At 42.8% G+C, this 25,592-nt stretch overlaps 1 protein-coding gene across 1 annotated transcript in view; it reads left to right on the top strand.

Moving 5' to 3' along the window:
• xpo6 (exportin 6) overlaps nt 1–23,847 on the top strand; it is a 72,535-nt gene extending 48,688 nt beyond the window's left edge. The window contains exons 13-24 of the mRNA XM_084146148.1: nt 8,669–8,828; nt 9,282–9,374; nt 11,026–11,170; nt 11,446–11,592; nt 11,961–12,150; nt 14,411–14,566; nt 15,848–15,962; nt 16,243–16,414; nt 16,598–16,759; nt 17,971–18,069; nt 22,420–22,650; nt 23,127–23,847. Of these exons, the coding sequence (XP_084002274.1) occupies nt 8,669–8,828; nt 9,282–9,374; nt 11,026–11,170; nt 11,446–11,592; nt 11,961–12,150; nt 14,411–14,566; nt 15,848–15,962; nt 16,243–16,414; nt 16,598–16,759; nt 17,971–18,069; nt 22,420–22,650; nt 23,127–23,228 (1,772 nt within the window). The 3' untranslated portion in view covers nt 23,229–23,847. The remainder of the gene's footprint in view (nt 1–8,668; nt 8,829–9,281; nt 9,375–11,025; nt 11,171–11,445; nt 11,593–11,960; nt 12,151–14,410; nt 14,567–15,847; nt 15,963–16,242; nt 16,415–16,597; nt 16,760–17,970; nt 18,070–22,419; nt 22,651–23,126) is intronic.
• Nucleotides 23,848–25,592: the final 1,745 nt, after the last annotated feature.

Raw genomic sequence — 25,592 nt, forward strand, 5'->3', positions numbered from 1 at the left:
TTGATGACGAAAACAAATAATTTAAAACCATTTTAAAATACGGCTAACGTAACAAAATGCAGAAAAAGTCAAGGGGTCTGAATACTTTCCGAATGCACTGTATCTACCTTAATTACATCGTAACCCTGTACATTGATCTGGTACCGGTACTCCCTGTATATGGCTCCATTCTTGTGTATTTTATTCCTCGTGTTACTATTTTTCTTTCTATTATAATTTTAAAACTCTGAGTCGTTGGGAAGGGCTCGTAAGCAATGTTCCCTTTTAAGCTGCGCACGTGCGCGGCCTCGCACAGAACGCAGAAGAAATGCCATGCCGCGCAGAAACGCCCCATTAGTTTGCACTATATACAGTGGGGAAAAAAAGTTTTTAGTCAGCCACCAATTGTGCAAGTTCTCCCACTTAAAAATATGAGAGGCCTGTAATTTTCATCATAGGCTCTCACAGACCTGTAACTTCTTCTTTAAGAGGCTCCTCTGTCCTCCACTCGTTACCTGCATTAATGGCACCTGTTTGAACTTGTTATCAGTATAAAAGACACCTGTCCACAACCTCAAACAGTCACACTCCAAACTCCACTATGGCCAAGACCAAAGAGCTGTCAAAGGACACCAGAAACAAAATTGTAGACCTGCACCAGGCTGGGAAGACTGAATCTGCAATAGGTAAGCAGCTTGGTTTGAAGAAATCAACTGTGGGAGCAATTATTAGGAAATGGAAGACATACAAGACCACTGATAATCTCCCTCGATCTGGGGCTACACGCAAGATCTCACCCCGTGGGGTCAAAATGATCACAAGAACGGTGAGCAAAAATCCCAGAACCACACGGGGGGACCTAGTGAATGACCTGCAGAGAGCTGGGACCAAAGTAACAAAGCCTACCATCAGTAACACACAACGCTGGCAGGGACTCAAATCCTGCAGTGCCAGACGTGTCCCCCTGCTTAAGCCAGTACATGTCCAGGCCCATCTGAAGTTTGCTAGAGTGCATTTGGATGATCCAGAAGAGGATTGGGAGAATGTCATATGGTCAGATGAAACCAAAATAGAACTCGTCGTGTTTGGAGGACAAAGAATGCTGAGTTGCATCCAAAGAACACCATACCTACTGTGAAGCATGGGGGTGGAAACATCATGCTTTGGGGCTGTTTTTCTGCAAAGGGACCAGGACGACTGATCCGTGTAAAGGAAAGAATGAATGGGGCCATGTATCGTGAGATTTTGAGTGAAAACCTCCTTCCATCAGCAAGGGCATTGAAGATGAAACGTGGCTGGGTCTTTCAGCATGACAATGATCCCAAACACACAGCCCGGGCAACGAAGGAGTGGCTTCGTAAGAAGCATTTCAAGGTCCTGGAGTGGCCTAGCCAGTCTCCAGATCTCAACTCCATAGAAAATCTTTGGAGGGAGTTGAAAGTCCGTGTTGCCCAGCAACAGCCCCAAAACATCACTGCTCTAGAGGAGATCTGCATGGAGGAATGGGCCAAAATACCAGCAACAGTGTGTGAAAACCTTGTGAAGACTTACAGAAAACGTTTGACCTGTGTCATTGCCAACAAAGGGTATATAACAAAGTATAGAGAAACTTTTGTTATTGACCAAATACTTATTTTCCACCATAATTTGCAAATAAATTCATAAAAAATCCTACAATGTGATTTTCTGGATTTTTTTTTCTCATTTTGTCTGTCATAGTTGACATGTACCTATGATGAAAATTACAGGCCTCTCTCATCTTTTTAAGCGGGAGAACATGCACAATTGGTGGCTGACTAAATACTTTTTTCCCCCACTGTAGGCCTGCATTGAACACCATAAAGGATACTGTAGGCTATCTCATAGAAATCCTAAGCTATTTCCATGTGAAAATGTTATGGGATTAGCTCCATTGGTTTTGTTGGTAGGCCTACATTATGCTCAAATAGCTACAATAGCCTATTGGCTACTGTGTAAAACTGTAAGGGTACAGCCTCAGTGTTCACTGTAAACGCGCGCCGGAAGTTGCCCAAAAGTCTCACAATGTTCAAGTTTCTGCTCGCAAGACCTAAAATCTGCTCAGTGCCCCAAAAAATTTAACGGAACATTGCTCGTAAGCAAGCATTTCACGGTAAAGACTACAACCCTTGAATTCGGCACATGTGACATTAAATGTTATTTGCATTGCCAATGCATGCCATATGATAAGCTGCAAAAATAAACTCGATACCAGCGGTGGCCAACCTTGCTCCACTGATCCCTGATCTACTGGGTGAGCAGACTACTATTCCAGTACAGCAATATGACACTTGAGGTTTAATAAGTTGAATCAGGTGTGTTATTGCTGGACTGAAACAGAACCCAGCACACCCAGCAGACCTCCAGCAGGGTTGGCCTGCTCCAATTTGATTGGTTTTATACATTGTGTGTGATGTTTAACTGTCTTTTTGTGTACATTTGCTAACTTAGGTAGGCCAACACATACAGTGCCTTCAGAAAATATTTACACCCCCTGACTTTTTCCACATTTTGTTTCACAGCCTGAATTTAAAATGGATTAAATTGAGATTTGTTTCACTGGCCTGCACACAATACCCCATAATGTCAAAGTGGAATTGTTTTTAGAAAATGTTTATAAATTGATTAAAAATGTAAAGCTGAAATGTCTTGTCTATACAGTGAGGGAAAAAAGTATTTGATCCCCTGCTGATTTTGTACGTTTGCCCACTGACAAAGACATGATCAGTCTATAATTGTAATGTTAGGTTTATTTGAACAGTGAGAGACAGAATAACAACAACAAAATCCAGAAAAACAGATGTAAAAAATGTTATACATTTATTTGCATTTTAATGAGGGAAATAAGTATTTGACCCCTCTGCAAAACATGACTTAATACTTGGTGGCAAAACCCTTGTTAACAATCACAGAGGTCAGACGTTTCTTGTAGTTGGCCACCAGGTTTGCAGACATCTCAGGAGGGATTTTGTCCCACTCCTCTTTGCAGATCTTCTCCAAGTCATTAAGGTTTCGAGGCTGACGTTTGGCAACTCGAACCTTCAGCTCCCTCCACAGATTTTCTATGGGATTAAGGTCTGGAGACTGGCTAGGCCACTCCAGGACCTTAATGTGCTTCTTCTTGAGCCACTCCATTGTTGCCTTGGCCGTGTGTTTTGGGTCATTGTCATGCTGGAATACCCATCCACAACCCATTTTCAATGCCCTGGCTGAGGGAAGGAGGTTCTCACCCAAGATTTGACGGTACATGGCCCCGTCCATCGACCCTTTGATGCGGTCATGTTGTCCTGTCCCCTTAGCAGAAAAACACCCCCAAAGCATAATGTTTACACCTCCATGTTTGACGGTGGGGATGGTGTTCTTGGGGTCATAGGCAACATTCTTCCTCCTCCAAACACGGCGAGTTGAGTTGATGCCAAAGAGCTCGATTTTGGTCTCATCTGACCACAACACTTTCACCCAGTTCTCCTCTGAATCATTCAGATGTTCACTGGCAAACTTCAGACGGGCCTGTATATGTGCTTTCTTGAGCAGGGGGACCTTGCGGGTGCTGCAGGATTTCAGTCCTTCACGGTGTAGTGTGTTACCAATTGTTTTCTTGGTGACTATGGTCCCAGCTGCCTTGAGATCATTGACAAGATCCTCCCGTGTAGTTCTGGGCTGATTCCTCACCGTTCTCATGATCATTGCAACTCCACGAGGTGAGATCTTGCATGGAGCCCCAGGCTGAGGGAGATTGACCTTTATTTTGTGTTTCTTCCATTTGCGAATAATCGCACCAACTGTTGTCACCTTCTCACCAAGCTGCTTGGCGATGGTCTTGTAGCCCATTCCAGCCTTGTGTAGGTCTACAATCTTGTCCCTGACATCCTTGGAGAGCTCTTTGGTATTGGCCATGGTGGAGAGTTTGGAATCTGATTGATTGATTGATTGCTTCTGTGGACAGGTGTCTTTTATACAGGTAACAAGCTGAGATTAGGAGCACTCCCTTTAAGAGTGTGCTCCTAATCTCAGCTCGTTACCTGTATAAAAGACACCTGGGAGCCAGAAATCTTTCTGATTGAGAGGGGGTCAAATACTTATTTCCCTCATTAAAATGCAAATCAATTTATAACATTTTTGACATGCATTTTTCTGGATTTTTTTGTTGTTATTCTGTCTCTCACTGTTCAAATAAACCTACCATTAAAATTATAGACTGATCATTTCTTTGTCAGTGGGCAAATGTAAAAAATCAGCAGGGGATCAAATACTTTTTTCCCTCACTGTAAGTATTCAACTCCTTTGTTATGGCAAGCCTAAATACATTGTGTATAAAACATTAGGAACACCTGCTCTTTTCCATGACATAGACTGACCAGGTGAAAACTATGATCCCTTAATGTCACTTGTTAAATCCACTTCAATCAGTGTAGAGGAAGGGAAAGAGATCGATTTAAAGAAGGAATTTTAAGCCTTGAAATAATTGAGACATGGATTGTGTGTGTGTGCCATTCAGAGGGTGAATGGGCAAAACATATTTAATCCATTTTGAATTTGGGCTGTAACAACAGAATGTGGAATATGTCAATGGGTATGAGTACTTTCTGAAGGCACTGTATAACCCAATGACATTGCTCATCCATATATGTATATATTCTTATTCCATTCCTCTACTTAGTTTTGTGTGTATTAGATATTTGTTGTGGAACTGTTAGATATTACTTTCAAGATATTACTGCACTGTCGGAACTAGAAGCACAAGCATTTTGCTACACTCGCAGTAACATCTGCTAACCATGTGTATGTGACCAATACATTTGATTTGATATAAGATATACCATTAGTCTCTTGCGACATTCATTAGGAGTGCTCTCTTCATTTGCAAACAGGCTTTCACAGCTTTCTATATCTGATGACAGAAAACATCACAAAGACACAGGCTTCATTATACTCAAATTAGATCGCTCTGAATATTATGTTGCTGTTGTCTCTTTGTCCTCAAAGTTTTCCCTTTTAGGGACTGTAACTGGAGAATATTTTCATAATGTCCTCCCATTAAATTGCCTGCCCTATGCAGTAGCCTATGCTCTCCTTTTACTGACAGCAGAAGCTGCAATTTCACGCTTTTCCATGGCTGTTATTTACAAATGCATTTGAAGACTGTTTTTAATTACAATGAATTACATCAAGATAGCTAGCTAATAGGAAGTTAGCTAGCTGATACATTTAATTTACTTTTCTAGCTAAACAGTGTGTAAAGTTAGCTAGAAGCTTAGTTGAGTTAGCCTACAAAGGTGCCTATTGTAGCCAGCTAGCTAGCTTGGTAATAATACATACTTTTTTTACATTTAAAAATGTATTTACTTTCTTGAATAGGTTCTCCCACTGCCTCAGTTTTTTGGGTTCTTACAAAAATGAAATAATGGGCAATCTTTATTATTATTTTGTTTTTTGGTGGTAGCAAACATAAAGTTAGCCAGCAGCCTAACGAATGGAGACGAGGCAAAAAGTGTTTTTCACCAGAGCAGTTTAGAACGCGTTGTGACGTTTGACTTTACCGGCCTAAATCATTTTCGACTTCAGTAAATATCAAATCAAAAATCAACTCAAATTGTATTGGTCACATACACATATTTAGCAGATGTTATTGCGGTTGTTGCGAAATGCTTGTGTTCCTAGCTCCAACAGTGCAGTAGTATCTAACAAGGTATTCTAGGTCGGGTGAACAAAAGGACTTGAGTTCCTGTACGTTAACACAATCACACCATGGGTAGTTAATCATGAAACATACAGCTCCGCCTTTATTCTTCCCTTAGAGTTCTTTATTATTCTACATCGCAGACTGTCGGCCACACTTGATAACTAGCACTTGAAACTAGCATACCCAACAACTCTACAAAATATGGAAACGGAAGACTAGGTTTTCAAAAGAATGAATGCCATAGACACACCAGAATAATTTGTCAGAAAGGCTTTTGAAGAGATGCTGAGTTGTCCATTCTCATTCCTGACTAAAATTTGCTTCATAATCAGAGACCAGGTTTGAATATTGCTATCCATCAATGATTCCCAACCAAATGTACTGCACTTGGGCAATGGATATACACTCAGTGGCCATCTAGTACTGGGTCGGACCCCCTTTTGCCTCCAGAAGAGCCTGAATTCTTCGGGTCATGGATTCTACCAGGTGTTGCGTTCAAACGTTGCTCAATTGGTATGAAGGGACCTAACATGTGCCAGGAACACATTCCCCACACCATTACATTGTTATTGTGTGTTATATAGTTTTTTTATATTTTACTTTATGGTCTCAGGGCACTATTGAAAATGAGACCCTGATCTCAATTGGTCTCCCCTGATTAAATAAAATGTAATAAAATATAAATAAATAACACTACCGCCATCAGCCTGTACCGTTGAGCACCAGGCAGGATGGGGCCATGGACTCACACTGCTTACGCCAAATCCTGACTCTGCCATCAGCAACAGGAACCAGGATTCGTCGGACCAGGCAATGTTTTTCCACTCCTCAATTGTCCAGTGTTGGTGATTGCGTGCCCACTGGAGCTGCTTCTTCTTGTTTTTAGCTGATAAGTGTGGAACCCGGTGTGGTCATCTGCTGCAATAGCCAATCTGTGACGAGGACCGACGAGTTTTGCGTTCCGAGATGCCATTCTGCACACCACTGTTGTACTGCGCCGTTATTTACCTGTGTGTGGCCCACCTGTTAGCTTGTACGATTCTTGCCATTCTCCTTCGACCTCTCATCAACAAACTGTTTTCGCCCACAGGACTGCCGCTAACTGGATGTTTTTTGTTTGTCGCACCATTCTCTGTAAACCCTAGACACTTGTGCGTGAAAAGCCCAGGAGGCCGGCCATTTCTGAGATACTTGAACCGGCGCGCCTGGCACAGATGGGGTGCGTCACTTGAGTGGGTTGAGTTACTGACGTGATCTTCCTGTCTGGGTTGGCGCCCCCCCCCTTGGTTTGTGCTGTGGTGGAGACCTCTGTGGGCTATACTCGGCCTTGTCTCAGGATTGTAAGTTGGTGGTTGAGGATATCCCTCTAGTGGTGCGGGGGCTGTGCTTTGGCAGAGTGGGTGGGGTTATATCCTTCCTGTTTGGCCCTGTCCGGGGGTTTCTTCGGATGGGGCCACAGTGTCTCCGGACCGCTCCTGTCTCAGCCTCCAGTATTTATGCTGCAGTAGTTTATGTGTCGGGGGGCTGGGGTTAGTTGGTTATACCTGGAGTACTTCTCCTGTCTTATCCAGTGTCCTGTGTGAATTTAAGTATGCTCTCTCTAATTCTCTCGTTCTCTCTTTCTCTCTGAGAACCTGAGCCCTAGGACCATACGTCAGGACTACCGGGCATGATGACACCTTGCTGTCCCCAGTCCGCCTGGCCTTGCTGCTATTCCAGTTTCAACTGTTCTGCCTGCGGTTACGAAACCCCTACCTGTCCCAGACCTGCTGTTTTCAACTCTTAATGATCGGCTATGAAAAGCCAACTGAGAGACCTGAGCCCTAGGACCATACGTCGGGACTACCGGCCGTGGTGACTCCTTGCTGTCCCCAGTCCGCCTGGCCTTGCTGCTATTCCAGTTTCAACTGTTCTGCCTGCGGTTATGGAACCCCTACCTGTCCCAGACCTGCTGTTTTCAACTCTTAATGATCGGCTATGAAAAGCCAACTGAGATTTATTCCTGATTATTATTTGACCATGCTTGTCACTTATGAACATTTTTGAACATCTTGGCATGGTTCTGTTATAATCTTCACCCGGCACAGCCAGAAGAGGACTGGCCACCCCTCATAGCCTGGTTCCTCTCTAGGTTTCTTCCTAGGTTTTCGCCTTTCTAGGGAGTTTTTCCTAGCCACCGTGCTTCTACACCTGCATTACTAGCTGTTTGGGGTTTTAGGCTGGGTTTCTGTACAGCACTTCGAGATATTAGCTGATGTAAGAAGGGCTATATAAAATAAAATTGATTGATTGATTGATTGATCATACCACGCTCCAAGTCGCTTAGGTCACTCGTTTTGGCCATTTTAACGTTCAATCGAACGGTAACTGAATGCCTCGATGCCTGTCTGCCTGCTTTATATCGCAAGCTACGTGACTCACTGTCTGTAGTGATGTACCTAATAAACTGGTAAAGAGTTGTGCAGTTGGTAGAATCTTATTCAAAGTTATTCACAGCTGGCTAGCTACAAAAGGTGCTTCCACCAAGTATTAGCTGGTTGAAGATGTACACAATCAAGATTATTTGAAAGTTTTTTTGGAAACAAATATTTTACATGTAAAAAATGGAATAGGTTTTATTGATCTGTAGGATAAAATCATAATCGTGGTATCCAGAAACAACTTTTAATGCCTATCTCATTGGTACAGGTGTATATTTTAAGGAATTGGATAGGTCTAAGTGATATGGTAGTAGCTCTCATAGGCTGGGCCATTTTGCTAACACCTAACCAGTGCTCTCAGGGGGCAGGGGCTAGGGGTTGTTTGCCTTTCATTTTCAGACATGAAACCAAAAGTGCAGTAAAAAGCACTTAAAAATACACTTTCAGTACTGAAAGAGTCTTCTGAAAAGCATGCAATGGACAGTTATTATTTTTTTGCTCATTTAAAAGGTTATTTCATGAAATTGAGCATGTGCTTATCCTCATCTCTACTCTTTATTTGTGGCAGGTCGGAGACTGAACATCACAGCAGAGCATGATTGTCGGAGGCTGCACTGCGCTCTCAGGGACCTCAGCTCCCTACTTCAGGCTGTCGGGAGGCTGGCTGGGTATTTCATTGGGGACGTTTTCGCCGCACGCTTCAACGATGCGCTAGCGGTGGTGGAGAGGTTAGTGTGCCACACTGCTTCCTTCAGTCCATGGTTGTGGTCACTTCCATTTAAATTTCAGTTTACTTCCTGAATTGGCTTAATTAAAATGGAGTTGACCCCCTTGCTTCTGTCAAACATCAGTGTTTACCTTCGTTTTGGTTCCTAGCGCCTATCCCTTTGGTGGCCTCCAATATGTGAAGAAGAAAGAGAAAAGAGCTTTTGGCCAAAATGAAATTATGCATTTTCCTGAGTGACCACTTACACTTGAGATTTTATTATTCCAAGTGAATTATTGAAAAGTGGCAAGACAATTTTATAAGTCTTGATTTGGAATTGACAATGTAGTACTTCCTGAATTGAAATCAAATTTACCCCAATCCTGTCTTCTTGTATTACAGGTGAGAATTTTGATAAGGAAATAAATAATTCAGATTGCATCATTGTTTAGTGTCTCTGCACTTGTGTTTATAGATTGGTGGAGGTCACATGCTATGGCTCTCAGATCAGCCTGTATGACTTGGAGACTGCCGTGCCATCTGTGCTCAAGCCTGACCTCATCGACGTGTGAGTGTCAACCGTTTACTGCCACTGTCTACAGTGCCTTCAGAAAGTATTCACATCCCTTGACTTTTCCACATTTTGTTGTTACAGCCTGAATTTAAAATTGATAAAATTTAGATTTTGTGTCACTGGCCTACACATAATACCCCATCATGTCAAAGTGGAATTATGTTTTTAGATTTTTTTTTTTTATTAATTAAAAATGAAAAGATGAAATGTCTTGAGTCAATAAGTATTTAACCCCTTTGTTATGGCAAGCCTAAATACTGCAAGTTCAGGACTACAAATTTGCTTAACGAGTCACATAAGAAGTTGCATGTACTCACTCTGTGTGAAATAATAGTTTTTAACATGAGTTGGAATTACTACCTCATCTCTGTACCCCACACATACAATTATCTGTAAGGTCCCTCAGTCGAGCAGTGAATTTCAAACACAGATTCAACCACAAAGACCAGGGTGGTTTTCCAATGCCTCGCAAAGAAGGACACCTATTGGTAGATGGGTAAAAATAAAATAAAAAGCAGACATTGAATATCCCTTTGAGCATGGTGAAGTTATTAATTACACTTTGGATGGTGTATCAATACACCCAGTCACTACAAAGATACAGGCGTCCTTCCTAACTCAGTTGCCGGAGAGGAAGGAAACCGCTCAGGGATTTCACCATGAGGCCAATGGTGACTTTAAAACAGTAATGACTGTGATAGAAAAAACTGAGGATGATTCAACAACATTGTAGTTACTCCACAATAGAGTTAAAAGGAGGAAGCCTGTACAGAATAGAAATATTCCAAAACATGCATCCGGTTTGTAATAAGGCACTAAAGTAAAATGGCAAAAAATGTGGCAAAGAAATTAACTTTGTCCTGAATAGAAAGTGTTATGTTTGGAGCAAATAAACGGAATAGAGGAATACTTGGTTCAGTCTGCTTTCCAACAGACACTGGGAGACAAATTCACCTTTCAATAACCTAAAATACAAGGCCAAATATACGCTGGAGTTGCTTACCAAGACGACATTGAATGTTCCTGAGTGGCTTAGCTACAGTTTTGACTTAAATCGGCTTGAAAATCTATGGTATGACTTGAAAATGGCTGTCTAGCAATGATCAACAACCAACTTGACAGAGCTTGAAGATTTTTTAAAGAATAATGTGCAAATATTGTACAATCCAGGTGTGCAAAGCTCTTAGAGACTTACCCAGAAAGACTCACAGCTGTAATCACTTCCAAAGGTGATTCTAACATGTATTGACTCTGGTTTGAATTCTTATGTAAATTAGATATTTCTGTATTTAATTTTCTATAAATTTGCCAACATTTCAACAAAATAAACTGTTTTCAATTTGTCATTATGGGGTATTGTGTGTAGATGAATGAGAAAAAAATCTAATTAATCCATTTTGAATTCAGGCTCTTACACAACAAAATGTGGAATAAGTCAAGGGGTATGAATACTTTCTGAAGGCACTGTAGATATGTAGTGTATTCGTCAGAAATTGCTGTCTTTTACCCTTGTCTATAGACGTAACTTCAGAATTCACATGTTTATTAAACAAAAATGTGTGATAAGAAAATAGTCAGAGAGCATTTGATTCTCTTGGCAAATGTAACTGTATTGTCACAGATGTTAATGTGTGTTTGTGTCCAGCCATGCCCAGTCCTTGGCGGCGTTGCAGGCTTACTCCCACTGGCTGGCTCAATTCTACAGTGAGGTTCAGAGGCAGAACCAGAGCCGCTTCATCAGCCTCGTCACCTCCACCATGGACGCCACCGCACCACTCATCACTGCCAAGGTAACCAACCGTACACACACACACACACTCAGTATGTGGTAGTAACAGTATGTCTGTGTTAAATCTTACCTAGTTGCTGATGTTGTGCAATTGGTATCATGACATGACACCCAGTGTGTCCATTTTTATGCCGACCAACTGAGCTTGCATGTTTGTGTTCTCATTGGCCAAAAACTGGTTATCAGATCATTTTAGCCAGTCAACTAAGAATCTTTCCAAACTTTGGCAATTCCTTGTGTTACCTATTTAATTGTGAAACTGTCTTTCTCTTCTAGGTACCCGAAAAGTTGCTGCTGTCGGCATGCCATCTCATGGTGTCCATGGCGACCACCGTGCGGCCTGTTTTCCTGGTCACGTTGCCCGCCGTGCAGAACATCTTCAACCTCATCACAGAGAGCCAGACTCGCAGGCTCCCCCAAGAGGTCAGAGTGCGCCATTATGGCTTCAATGTTATTTTGAGGCTTAGGTTCGAGATTCATTCCGACCGCAGGTTGTCGTCAATGCCCGTCCTTAATCTATTTCCTGATTAGAAATGGACCACTTAAAATAATACAACTTTTCTCTCTCCGGATTCTGGGGTGTAGTGCTTTAGGGCTTTATCTAATGTGCCAATGTTGACATGATCATGTAGTGGGCAGGGTGAGGGTGATATCCAATGTGTGTGCGTGCATGTATGCATAATGTGTCTCATGGAATGTCTATACTCCCCACCTATAGTCGCACCTGCTTGAGTGTGTATGGTTATGCGTGGAGGGATCTGTCTAATGTGTGTGTGTCTCCACTCCTCCAGGCCCACATGCTCGTGTGCAGGGCTCTGTCCAACATGCTGCTGCTGCCTTGGTCTAACCTGCCAGAGAGCGAGCAGCAGTGGCAAACCCGCTCCAGTAGCCACGGCAGCCTGCTGGCTGCCCTCACCCGCCACTACCGCCTACTGAGGGACACTGCCAACCAGCCACCACGCCGCCTTGGCCTGGAAGACAGTCAGTTGGGCTTCATGCCATTTATCATCCAAACGTCTCCTGTAGTTTTGATATTGCTACAGTCCTGTTTCAGCTGGTATTTCAGCTGGTATTTACTAAGAAATAATGTGGGGGGAAAGATATGATGACAATGGGTACTTTTTAGTACTTATTTCTAGGCTTGGGCGGTATACCGGGGTATTTTGAAGTACCAACGTATGATTTTCAATACTGCCAAAAGCCTTTTTATTTTTTTATTATATTGAGCATGCTTATAAAGACCACATGGCGCAAACATGACGTGACGATCCACTCTTGAGCAGCACAAGCGAGGTGATCAAGTTACACTACTGATGTTTGCCAGCTACATATCTTATAACTATACGTTAACTATCTAAGATGTGCCAAATACATTTGCTCCAGCTCAGGGCTCCAGCTATGCATTTTGTTTGCTAACTTGCTAGCTATAAGTGGCTAGCTTTCAAGATTAAGCTTTTTGGTTACAGCAGAGACAATCAATTCCCTCCTGGATCAAGTGTGAGTAGCCTTTTTGAGATAGTTGTATGACTTTATTAGCTGGGTTGTCTGTCCTGCATTTAGTTTATGTTCGCTTGCGCTTATTAGCATTTAGCTAGTGTCCCATATGGGAATTTGCTAGTACTTTGTTAGCTAAAAGCAATAAATAATAATGTTTGGAAAGAAATTGCGTCCCTTGTGGGCACTGCCGGTAATAGCGCATACCCCAATATGGTACATGAACGGTATGGAAATTCGAATACCGCCCAAACCTACCTATTTGAACTCAATTGGTAACTGCTTGGTACCAAATGGTGTACAGTGCCTTCGGGAAGTATTCAGACCCCTTTACTTTTTCCACATTTTGTTACGTTACAACCTGATAAAAAATATATATATTCTCATCAATCTACACACAATACCCCATAATGACAAAGCAAAAACATATTTTTAGAAATGTTTGTACAAAAAAACTGTAATATACATTTACATAAGTATTCAGACCCTTTACTCAGTACTTTGTTGAAGCACCTTTGATTTCGATTACAGCCTCAAGTCTTATTGGGTATGACGCTACAAGCTTGGCACACTTGTATTTGGGGAGTGTCAGGTTGGATGGGGAGCGTAGCTGCACAGCTATTTTCAGGTCTCTCCAGAGATGTTCGATCGGGTTCAAGTCCAGGCTCTGGCTAGTCAAGGACATTCAGAGACTTGTTCCAAAGCCACTTCTGCGTTGTTTTGGCTGTGTGCTTAGGGTCGTAATCTCCCAGTCCCTGCCACTGAAAAACATACCCACAGCATGATGCTGCCACCACCATGCTTCACCGTAGGGATGGTGCCAGGTTTCCTCCAGACGTGACGGTTGGCGTTCAGGCCAAAGAGTTCAATCTTGGTTTCATCAGACCAGAGAATCTTGTTTCTCATGATCTGAAAGTCCGTTAGGTGCCTTTTGGTAAACTCTAAGCGGGCTGTCATGTGCCTTTTACTGAGAAGTGGCTTCCATCTGGCCACTCTATTATAAAGTCCTGATTGGTGGAGTGCTGCAGAGATGGTTGTCATTCTGGAAGGTTCTCCCATCTCCACAGAGGAACTGGAGCTCTGTCAGAGTGACCATCAGGTTCTTGGTCACCTCCCTGACCAAGGCCCTTCTTCCCCGATTGCTCAGTTTGGCCGGGCGGCCAGCTCTAGGAAGAGTCTTGGTGGCAACTGTGTTCTTGGGGACCTTCAATGCTGCAGAAATGTTTTGGTACCCTTCCCCAGAGCTGTGCCTCGACACAATCCTGTCTCGGAGCTCGGAGAATTTACCACAGGTGGACTCCAACCAAGTTGTAGAAACATCTCATGGATGATCAGTGGAAACAGGATGCACCTTAGCTCAATTTAGAGTCTCATAGCAAAGGGTCTGAATACTTATGAAAATAAGGTATTTCTTTTTTAAAATTTGTAATACATTTGCAAAAATTTCTAAACCTGTTTTTGCGTTGTCATTATGGGGTATTGTGTGTAGATTGATAAGAATGTTTCATTTTATCCATTTTAGAATTAGGCTGTAACAAAATGTGGAAAAAGTCGAGGTGTCTGAATACTTTACCAATGCACTGTGTGTGTGTGTATATATGTAATAATAATAATTCCATGCATAAATAGTGGTGAGACGATTACACGCTGAAGTTTAATGCACTGATTGTAAGAACGGGACACTAGAGACATTATACTTTTGGCCTTATAGCATAAACCCACACCTCTTTCTCTCTCTCTTTCTTAGCGAAAGCAGTGCTGCACCAGACGTTGCCTGTGTTAAGGGACATTGTGGACAGCATCTCCGGGGAATCCACCAAATCCCGACAGATCTGCTACCAGAGTCTCCAGGAGTCCGTGCAAGTTTCCTTGGGCCTCTTTCCTGTCTTCATCCAGCAGCTAGGTCAGAAGAAAAAACACAATGTTACAACACAATAGTTTCAGTCATAATAGAGAGCTGACGTGTTGTAATTTTACGATTACCCATTCACTGATTTTACCTCCATTAAATGAAAATCTAAAATCCATCACCACAGTACATTTCAAGTAATTTTACCATGTAACGTTATACGTATGATATGCCTGAGCAAGGTCACTGTATGTGACAAAACCGTTGCACTTAACAAAATGTTTATTTGCAAGTACACACAGTGTGACTGTCCTTTCAGCCATTCTAACAATGTAACATTTCACAGGAAATGTTGCCTGTGCCATTTTCAATGACATTCACCTTTTATGAATGATATTTAAAGCTTACTACAAGCTTTATGCATATGCAAGATTTGGAGTGTTGCAATGTCAGTTGTCGTCACTAAAGGGACGGCTCCTTGTAATACGCTCTGGCGTTCAACATACTTTTTTACTACCTGAAAATTGAGACGCTGTATCATTCCTTCTGCTGCCATGGGGGCAGTGTTGTCACTTGTTTCCTTCATCTGATATATAGGCTATTCATCAAAATAGCCTATTTTGCATTGATAACCAAATAATCTAATCTCAACAGCTGTTCAAACAGTTAACCAAAAGGTTGGATATTGTGAAATGGTAGAACCTGCTGTAGCCAACTAGCTAGCCATGTGCTTTTTTACTTTGTGACCAAAACATGATGATGTTCTATGTTTAGCTGATATGGAAATTAATACGCAAGCGGCATATCAAAGTCGGATAATGTTTTAGGTTACACCGGCAAGTATAAGAATATTTGCCAGGGCATATTTTTTCATTATGAATCTGATTATTGCGCATGGAGATGTGGGAAGCTAAAAAAGCTAGCTAGCATGCTATGTTTTTATCCAGGCTAAACCAGCTAGCCGGGCTGCCAGCTAGCTACTACTAGTAAGGGAAGGCGACTCTTTATTGCTTACACAAAATGAAAAGACAAAATAAAAATAAATGTTTATATCGCCCCCTTGTGAATGGGAGTGGGACGGCGAGGATGTCATGTTACCAAAAGGTGTCCGCTACTCCACAAATCCCACTCCACCCACATGCACGCACAGTAGATCAACGGAGTGAAGCTTGTAGTCACCTTAAAAAGGACCGTTTGCAGATTTCATTTTCTCTATCACTTAAAATGTAATTTTCACTCAAAACATTCTGATCATTGATTTGATATAATGCCAAAGCTGAGTTATTCTTTCTGACATTCTCTGTCTTTCCCGCTGTCACTCCCTCTCTCCTCAAGATGTGACGGATGAGATGCTGAGCTTCTTCCTCACACTGTTTCAAGGCCTGCGTGTTCAGATGGGCGTGCCCTTCACCGGACAAATTATACACACCTTCCTCAGCATGTTCACCAGGTAGGACACACACACACACACACACACACACACACACGCTTAGACACAAATATAGTGACCATTTTAAAGCTACAATCTGGGATTCGGAAAACAACAAAACAGCTGCCCCGCCACATGTTTTGATATACAGCTGAGGGATGAGGCTAGGGAAATGTAACCCCTCTCAAATTAATAGACTGCGCTGTAGACGGAAAGACTGGCCGTCCTCAACATCCCCGTGATAGTTTTAAACATTTAGAAGCTATAAATTGTTTGTTACGTTCTTGTGTGTGCTCCTCAGGGAGCAGCTGGCAGCCAGTATCTTGCAGGAAGGCAGCGCAGGCTGCCGAGTGGTGGAGAAGTTCCTAAAGATTCTCCAGGTGGTGGTTCAGGAGCCCGGCCAGGCCTTCAAACCCTTCCTACCCAGCGTACTCTCTCTCTGCATGGAGCAGGTCTACCCTATTGTGGCTGAGGTGAGAGTGCACTCTCATTCATACGACATGTTTGTACACACTGAATAAAAAATTATAATACATACACTGTGTGTATGTGTGGTATATCGATCGATGGGGTTGGGCACTGGGTCAGCAAAAAATGAATTTCTGACCAACAATGGATAATAAAGGTCTACTGTGATTTCTTTGTCTGTCCCACAGCGTTCCTCTCCAGACGTTAAGGCAGAGATGTTTGAGCTGCTATACCAGGTGCTTCACCATAACTGGAGGTACTTCTTCAAGACCTCTGTCCTAGCCAGTGTGCAGAGGGGATCGGCTGAGGAGGCCATGGAGAACGAGGCCCAGTTTAGTGCTGCCATGCAGGTGTGTGTGTGTGTGTGTGGGGGGGGGTGGGGGGTGCTGGATACCATGTTTAGCTAGCTCGTCTGGGCTTGTTGATGTTAGCTAGCACATGGACAAGTACTGCAGTAGTCAGACATGACACAAATTACCACCATAGCTGGATCCTTCATTCATTTTTGCACTACACAATAAAGTTTTATGAGAACAGTCAGCCCTCGAATGCTAGCTACCTAACATTAGCAAGCAAATCAGAGTTGAAACAAGCTAGCTAGCAGGATTTTTTGTTGGCCAGGTTGTATTGAACGTCATATCAAACCTGTTGTCTGGTTTGTTTGGTTAGTTAGCTAGCTAATAGCCATTGCCATGGCAAGCAAGGTAGGAATTAAGCTAGCTAGCTTGCCTGTTATGCTAGCGATGATGCTAACTGTTTAGCTAGCTAACATTAGCAAGCTAAATACATGGTTCTGAGTCTGGCTGGCACTGGCATGAGTATGGGGTAACGTTAGTTACAGCATCGTGAGGGCGAATTAAATTCTTCATTAGTGAAGCCAGCTGTACAGTCAGATATTGGCTACCTAGCAACATGACATCATTTCTAATTTCTTGAGGCAGTGGAAATGCAATTCGAGCTAGCCCACCAAGGCCAGCCCAACCCGGGTTGACTTCAAAGTGCCAATGGAAACTGAGCTTTTAGTGAATTTGTCAATACATTTCCAAAAATGTCTAAACGAAACTGCAACGGCAAGTTAATAATAGCCTTTCTATATTTACCTCGTACACTATATAATTGGCTTATAGCACCCTTCTAATCATTAAGCAATGTGCAGAAAATTCCACCTCCTAGCCTTTACGTTGTAGCGCTATCCAAGTCAATATTCAAATGTAAGTTGTAGTCACAATCCAGCATGTTACTGCCATTTGTACAATGTTCTGTTGAAAAAAAAAAACGGTCAAAATATAAATAAATACTCTAATACTATATTGCTTATACAGGGTTGTGGTCAATTTGAATTGAAGTCAGTCAATTCAGGAAGTAAACTCAAATTCAATGACTTCTCAATAACCTGAAAAGTAGAAGCTATTTATTTCAAATGTTTTCAATTCGAATTGACCCCAACCAACCCTGGATTATAACTATCCAGTTATTTCAGTGTCTAGGGGGAATGGGTTATGGGTTGTTTTTGGACAGGGCTGTAGAATTCCCTGACATGGGCTCAAATCTGTTTCTCCAGGCTTTTGGGCAGTCTTTCCTGCAGCCGGACATCCACATCTTCAAGCAGAACCTCTCTTACCTGGAGTCCCTCAACAGCAAGCACAAGCTCTACCACAGAGTGAGTTCAGCTTTTATCTGCCATACCATTTGCTCCAAAAGTGCAATTTATTGTTGCTCCAAAATGACCCTTTGTCTCTTCTTTGTGACACTTTATTTGAATGGTCCGTCTTAATAACCTCACCTCAAATGTTTGTCATCATGAAAATATTTATATCTAATTCTAAACTATATACACAAAACTATGTGGACATCCCTTCAAATTAGTGGATTCGGCTATTTCAGCCACACTCGTTACTGACAGGTGTAAAATCGAGCACACAGCCATGCAATCTCAATAGTCAAACATTGGCAGTAGAATGGCCATACTGAAGAGCTCAGTGACTTTCAATGTGACACTGTCATAGAATGTCACCTTTCCAACAAGTCAGTCACATTTCTGCCCTGCTAGAGCTGCCCCGGTCAACTGTAAGTGCTGTTATTGTGAAGTGGAAACGCCTAGGAGCAACAACGGCTCAACCGCGAAGTGGTAGGCCACATAAGCTCACAGAACGGGACCACCGAGTGCTGAAGTGCACAGAACAGGACCACTGAGTGCTGAAACTGCCTCTGGAAGCAACGTCAGCACAAGAACTGTTGGTCGGGAGCTTCATGACATGGGTTTCCATGGCCGAGCAGCCGTACCCAAGCCTAAGATCACCATGCAAAGCCAAGTGTCGGTTGGAGTGGTGTAAAGCTCACCTCCATTGGACTCTGGAGCAGTGGAAACGCGTTCTCTGGAGTGATGAATCACGCTTCACCATCTGGCAGTCAGACGGACAAATCTGGGTTTGGCGGATGCCAGGAGAACGCTACCTGCCCCAATGCATAGTGCCAACTGTAAAGTTTGGTGGAGGAGGAATAATGGTCTGGGGCTGTTTTTCATGGTTTGGGCTAGGCCCCTTAGTTCCAGTGAAGGGAAATCTTAACGCTACAGCATACAATGACATTCTAGACGATTCTGTGCTTCCAACTTTGTGGCAACAGTTTGGGGAAGGCCCTTTCCTGTTCAGCAGGACAATGACAATTCACAATGCGGGGTCCATACAGAAATAGTTTGTCGAGATTGGTGTGGAAGAACTTAACTGGCCTGCACAGAGCCCTGACCTCAACCCCATTGAAAACCTTTGGATGAATTGGAACGCCGACTGCGAGCCAGGCCTAATTGCCCAACATCAGTGCCCGACCTCACTAATGCTCTTGTGGCTGAATGGAAGCAAGTCCCCGCAGCGATGTTCCACCATCTAGTGGAAAGCCTTCCCAGAAGAGTGGAGGCTGTTATAGCAGCAAAGGGGGGACCAACTCCATATTAATGCCCATGATTTTGGAATGAGATGTTCGACGAGCAGGTGTCCACATACTTTTGGTCATGTAGTGTATTTCTATGATTGTCATAAATATAAATACAATATAAATATGAACTTGACATTACATGTCATGATGGTTTATGCTATTATTATCATACTAATTAGGACACAGTCAATATAGCGCATGATAGCATCACTAAATACTGAGAGAACTATGAAGTTCAATATATTTGTCCATCACTTCACTTTTGCATCTCAAAAAGGTAAATTAAGGGGATGCTTATATTTGTCGTGTTTTACACATGTACAAGTGTGTAACCTGTAAAAGTGTGTGTTGATAAATGGAAATGTGTTTTTTGCATTTCCCACTCCCCAGAGACACCCTCGGAGAGCGGTGTCACGGCCAGGGATCAGCCATTATTGACGACGATCCCCAACCCAATTAGGGTTGTGCAGATCGACAGATTTTTCACCTAGTCGGCTCAGGGATTTGAACTAGCAACCTTTCGGTTACTGGCCCAACGCTCTAACTGCTAGGCTACCTGCCGCCCAGTCTTGAATTCATAAATGCATGTATTTTATATTTTTTTCTGTTGATAGACTGGTTGCAGTTTGCAGACAGCTCTCCTTCCTACATAAGTTTCAAACATAGCATGATTATAAGTGCATTTAATGAATTATTATTGTCTGTAAAATATTGTGACTGATTTGTGGTCAACAAATAGCCAAGTATATCCAGTTTTTTAATTATCTCCTAGACTACTCTTTTACCTTACCTTTTGTTTTATATACAGTGGGGAGAACAAGTATTTGATACACTGCTAATTTTGCAGGTTTTCCTACTTACAAAGCATGTAGAGGTCTGTAATTTTTATCATAGGTACACTTCAACTGTGAGAGACGGAATCTAAAACAAAAATCCAGAAAATCACATTGTATGATTTTTAAGTAATTAATTTGCATTTTATTGCATGACATAAGTATTTGATCACCTACCAACCAGTAAGAATTCCGGCTCTCACAGACATGTTAGTTTTTCTTTAAGAAGCCCTCCTGTTCTCCACTCATTACCTGTATTAACTGCACCTGTTTGAACTCGTTACCTGTATAAAAGACACCTGTCCACACACTCAATCAAACAGACTCCAACCTCTCCACAATGGCCAAGACCAGAGAGCTGTGTAAGGACATCAGGGATAAAATTGTAGACCTGCACAAGGCTGGGATGGGCTACAGGACAATAGGCAACAGCTTGGTGAGAAGGCAACAACTGTTGGCGCAATTATTAGAAAATTGAAGAAGTTCAAGATGACGGTCAATCACCCTCGGTCTGGGGCTCCATGCAAGATCTCACCTCGTGGGGCATCAATGATCATGAGGAAGGTGAGGGATCAGCCCAGAACTACATGGCAGGACCTGGTCAATGACCTGAAGAGAGCTGGGACCACAGTCTCAAAGAAAACCATTAGTAACACACTACGCCGTCATGGATTAAAATCCTGCAGCGCACGCAAGGTCCCCCTGCTCAAGCCAGCGCATGTCCAGGCCCGTCTGAAGTTTGCCAATGACCATGTGGATGATCCAGAGGAGGAATGGGAGAAGGTCATGTGGTCTGATGAGACAAAAATAGAGCTTTTTGGTCTAAACTCCACTCGCCGTGTTTGGAGGAAGAAGAAGGATGAGTACAAACCCCAAAACACCATCCCAACCGTGAAGCATGGAGGTGGAAACATCATTCTTTGGGGATGCTTTTCTGCAAAGGGGACAGGACGACTGCACCGAATTGAGGGGAGGATGGATGGGGCCATGTATCGCAAGATCTTGGCCAACAACCTCCTTCCCTCAGTAAGAGCATTGAAGATGGGTCATGGCTGGGTCTTCCAGCATGACAACGACCCGAAACACACAGCCAGGGCAACTAAGGAGTGGCTCCGTAAGAAGCATCTCAAGGTCCTGGAGTGGCCTAGCCAGTCTCCAGACCTGAACCCAATAGAAAATCTTTGGAGGGAGCTGAAAGTCCGTATTGCCCAGCGACAGCCCCGAAACCTGAAGGATCTGGAGAAGGTCTGTATGGAGGAGTGGGCCAAAATCCCTGCTGCAGTGTGTGCAAACCTGTTCAAGACCTACAGGAAACGTATGATCTCTGTAATTGCAAACAAATGTTTCTGTACCAAATATTAAGTTCTGCTTTTCTGATGTATCAAATACTTATGTCATGCAATAAAATGCAAATTAATTACTTAAAAATCATACAATGTGATTTTCTGGATTCCGTCTCTCACAGTTGAAGTGTACCTATGATAAAAATTACAGACCTCTACATGCTTCGTAAGTAGGAAAACCTGCAAAATCAGCAGTGTATCAAATACTTGTTCTCCCCACTGTATATATATATATACTACCGTTCAAATGTTTGGGGTCACTTAGAAATGTCCTTGTTTTCGAAAGAAAATCAATTTTTTTGTCCATTAAAATAACATCAAATTAATCAGAAATACAGTGTAGACATTGTTAATGTTGTAAATGGCTATTGTAGCTGGAAACAGCTGATTTGTTATGGAATATCTACATAGGCGTGCAGAGGCCCGTTATCAGCAACCATCAGTCCTGTGTTCCAATGGCAAATTGTGTTTGCTAATCCAAGTTTATCATTTTAAAAGGCTAAGAAAAAGCCATATCTCAGACTGGCCAATAAAAAGAAAATATTAAGATGGGCTGTCTGAGATATGGCTTTTTCTTGCAACTCAGCATCCCGGAGTCGCCTCTTCACTGTTGACGTTGAGACTGGTGTTTTGCAGGTACTATTTAATGAAGCTGCCAGTTGAGGACCTGTGATTTAGAGGTTATTTTATTATTTTCTTGAAGGTGAATTAACTTTTTGCCTGAGAAGTGTGAGTTGATAAAGAGTTACATTCAGTGATGGCTCAGTGATGGCCATTGTGCACAATAAAGATGCGTGGAATTGAATCATTAATTTGGGGACAATAAAGATGAATGGAATTAAACGGAATGATTCTAACATTGGTGTTTGGCCACACTGTTCTTTCTGTCTGTGTCTATTCCAGAAGCTGTTCCGGACCTCCATGCTATTTCACTTCATCAACGTGCTCCTACAGGTGCTCCTCCACAAAAGTCACGACCTGCTCCAAGAGGAGATGGGCCTGGCAGTGTACAACATGGCCTCCGTGGACTTTGATGCCTTCTACTCCGCCTTCATGCCCGAGTTCCTCAACGGCTGCCAGGGCGTGGATGCCAACCAGCGGGCGGTGCTCGGCCGCAACTTTAAACTGGAGCGGGTGAGACCTAATGGGAATGGGTTTATAGAGTGGGTTATGGCCGCGGCAGTGGGAGTCTGGGTTAAGGTAGGGTATACTGTGTTTCGTAGTAAAAGAGGTGGTGTTGGTGGTAAAAGAGGTGGTGGTGGAGTATTAGCCCAATGTGATATGGTTATGTGCTCTTGGAATTATCAGAAACTCTGGACTAAGAAATACGAGTGGAAAACTGTGGTAGCATCGTTGTATCTCAGATTTTCCCGTTTGAACTGGATGCTTACAGAATGACAGGATATAATTTTTTAATTTCTGTTTTGATTTCTTTGTAACCAGTGTCTCTCTCTCTCTCTCTCCCTCTCTCTCTCCTCTCTCTCTCTCTCCTCTCTCTCTTTCCTCTCTCCCTCTCTCCTCTCTCCCTCTCTCTCTCTCTCTCCTCTCTCCTTCTCTCTCCTCTCTCCTTCTCTCTCTCTCTCTCTCTCTCCTTCTCTCTCTCTCTCTAGGACTTGCCCTCCTTCACTCAGAGTGTGCACAGACTGGTAAACGACCTGCGTTATTACAGATTGTGTAACAGCAGCCTTCCCACTGGCACTGTCAAGCTATAGCACATCGCCCATGGGCACACTCCACACAGCTCAGATTTTCAACATTGGGGTCTGTCCAAACCAGTGCTGCCCGCTCCCATCCTATCTACCCCCTCTACTTCTGAGCCACCACCACTATTGAGCCTCCCAGGGGGATAGGAACTCCACATGGGCTGGCCTGTCTTTGGGTTGGGAGGGGTGTTGGGTTCAAGATTCTCTGAGAAAAGTACAGACTGGCGGTTCTGCTCTAGGAGCTTCATTTCTGCTGTAGAGGGTTTTTATTTTTTTATTTTTTTAGCAACGCCCTCCTTCACTTGTCTGTTGCCATTGATGATGACGAGGCCAAATTGATGGGTGGCGAGATGGGCAGACCTGGTCTTGTCTAGATCCAATTTAAACCCAGACTGAAGCGGTCTGAGCCAGGCCTTCCGTCCCAGGCCTCTGCGACAGGGCCAGGCTGGGACTCAGCACTTTCCAACTCGATTTTGAGTTTTTAAAACAAACGTGTACGCTTTTATTGATCTTGCCTTCAGTTTTTAATCTCCAAAGGAGACAGACTTTCAACTTAATGTCTTTCATATCATTCCATTCTGAAACAGAAGAAACCCATGCTTAATTAATAAAGTTTATAAAAAACTGATTGATTTGTTTTTGTGCTATGACATTGTGACACTGATGAATCTTGCAATGTCAATGTTTTTGCAATTCTTTCAAATGTAAAGTAGATTGATTATAAGGTTGGAATAAAAAACCTGCATTCACAAGGGGTTCTCCAGAACTGACTATCAAACTGACAATACCACCCTGGTTTCCGGTTTCCTGGATTCTTCATTAATCATGCTTTTTAGTCCAGGACTAGGCCTAATCTGTGTCTGGGATACCGGCGCTATGTGTGCTCCAATAATTCAGGATTAGTTCATCTGACTAAGCAACGACAAAGGAGTTGGCTAAGAGCACATAGACAGACTAGAAGTCTAAAATATATTTTATTAGGCTATGGATATTTTCACTGTTCAACCTAGTGCAGTTAAGGTCATAATGGTCCATTTCACAATGTTTTTAAAGATATGCATTTTGCCTCAGAAATCCTAATGACTTGATGAAAGGATTCCCTTGTGGGGTTAGGGGTGTCAAACTCATTCCACAGAGGGCCGAGTGTCTGCAGGTTTTTGTTTTTTTCCTTTCAATTAAGACCTAGACAACCAAGTGAGGGGAGTTCCTTACTTATTAGTGACCTTAATTCATCAATCAAGTACAAGGGTGGAGCGAAAACCCGCAGACACTCAGCCCTCCGTGGAATGAGTTTGACACGTGGGTTAGACTATAGATTAGATATTTATTTATTGTCTGATGTTCACAGATATTTGCTTAATGTACAAGAAAATGCACTGCTATAGGGTGAGAGACATGACATCAAACATAGAAATTCGTTAAAAAAAATGACAGCTTAAGGACTCTAACACTAAGGATCCACTATAACATGACATTTGGAGAGCCACTCTAGCGTCGCCCTCGTGTGGGTGCTAGCAAGCTATCAAGCACGCTATGTACCGCTAGGTATCGACAGCCAATCCAGTAGGGTCTGGAAGCTATAGTGAGCTTTGATATTGCAGAATATTTGCATAAAGTTCAGCTTTCCCTAAATTTGGTCCCGCCCTGTTCACGCTTCCTCGCCAATGCTTGCATCGCCCAACAGTCCCCCCGCCCACTTCGTTTCCCTCCGTTGAAAATGAATGGGGCTCCGTTGTTTCATCGCCCCAACATGCTCTATGGATATCGGCCATTACCCCCTCCCTTCCCCATAACATAACTGCGCCCCCTCCCTCCCTCGTACTCAATATCAGCTTGTTGACATGTGGCTTAATTGAACCATATGCAGTAAATGTGCGATGATTGGTTGCAAGCCTTCTTTTTATAGTGCCGTGATAGGTCAATGTTGTGCGACAATTTTGCAATGACTTGACTTTATGTGGAAATAGTGCAGTGATTGGTCAAATTTGTAAGGCAAGATCAACGCAGGTCGCCTGGTGCTTCCTGGTCACATTGTGTTTATTTATTTAGTTTTTACACAAGAAATGTTAACTATCGATAATTATATTGGAAATAATTATATACAAAATGTAACATTTACATGGCGTCCCTATGTGGGTGCTAGCAAGCCAACATCATGCTAGGTAGGGCTAGGTATCAACCGCCAATCCAGTAGGGGCTGGAAGCTACTGTATGTAGAGCTTCTGGTCAATCACACTGCGATATTGCTGAGCATCGGCATAACATTGAGCTTTCGCCAACATAATGCTACGTTCATAACCAAGTGGGAAGGTGGTATTTACCACATACGACTGGAAAAATTCCAGTTGAACGGCCCTCCAACTGGTAATTACT

The sequence above is a fragment of the Coregonus lavaretus genome, assembly GCF_964263955.1.
Source record: "Coregonus lavaretus genome assembly, chromosome: 28".
NCBI lineage: Eukaryota > Metazoa > Chordata > Actinopteri > Salmoniformes > Salmonidae > Coregonus > Coregonus lavaretus.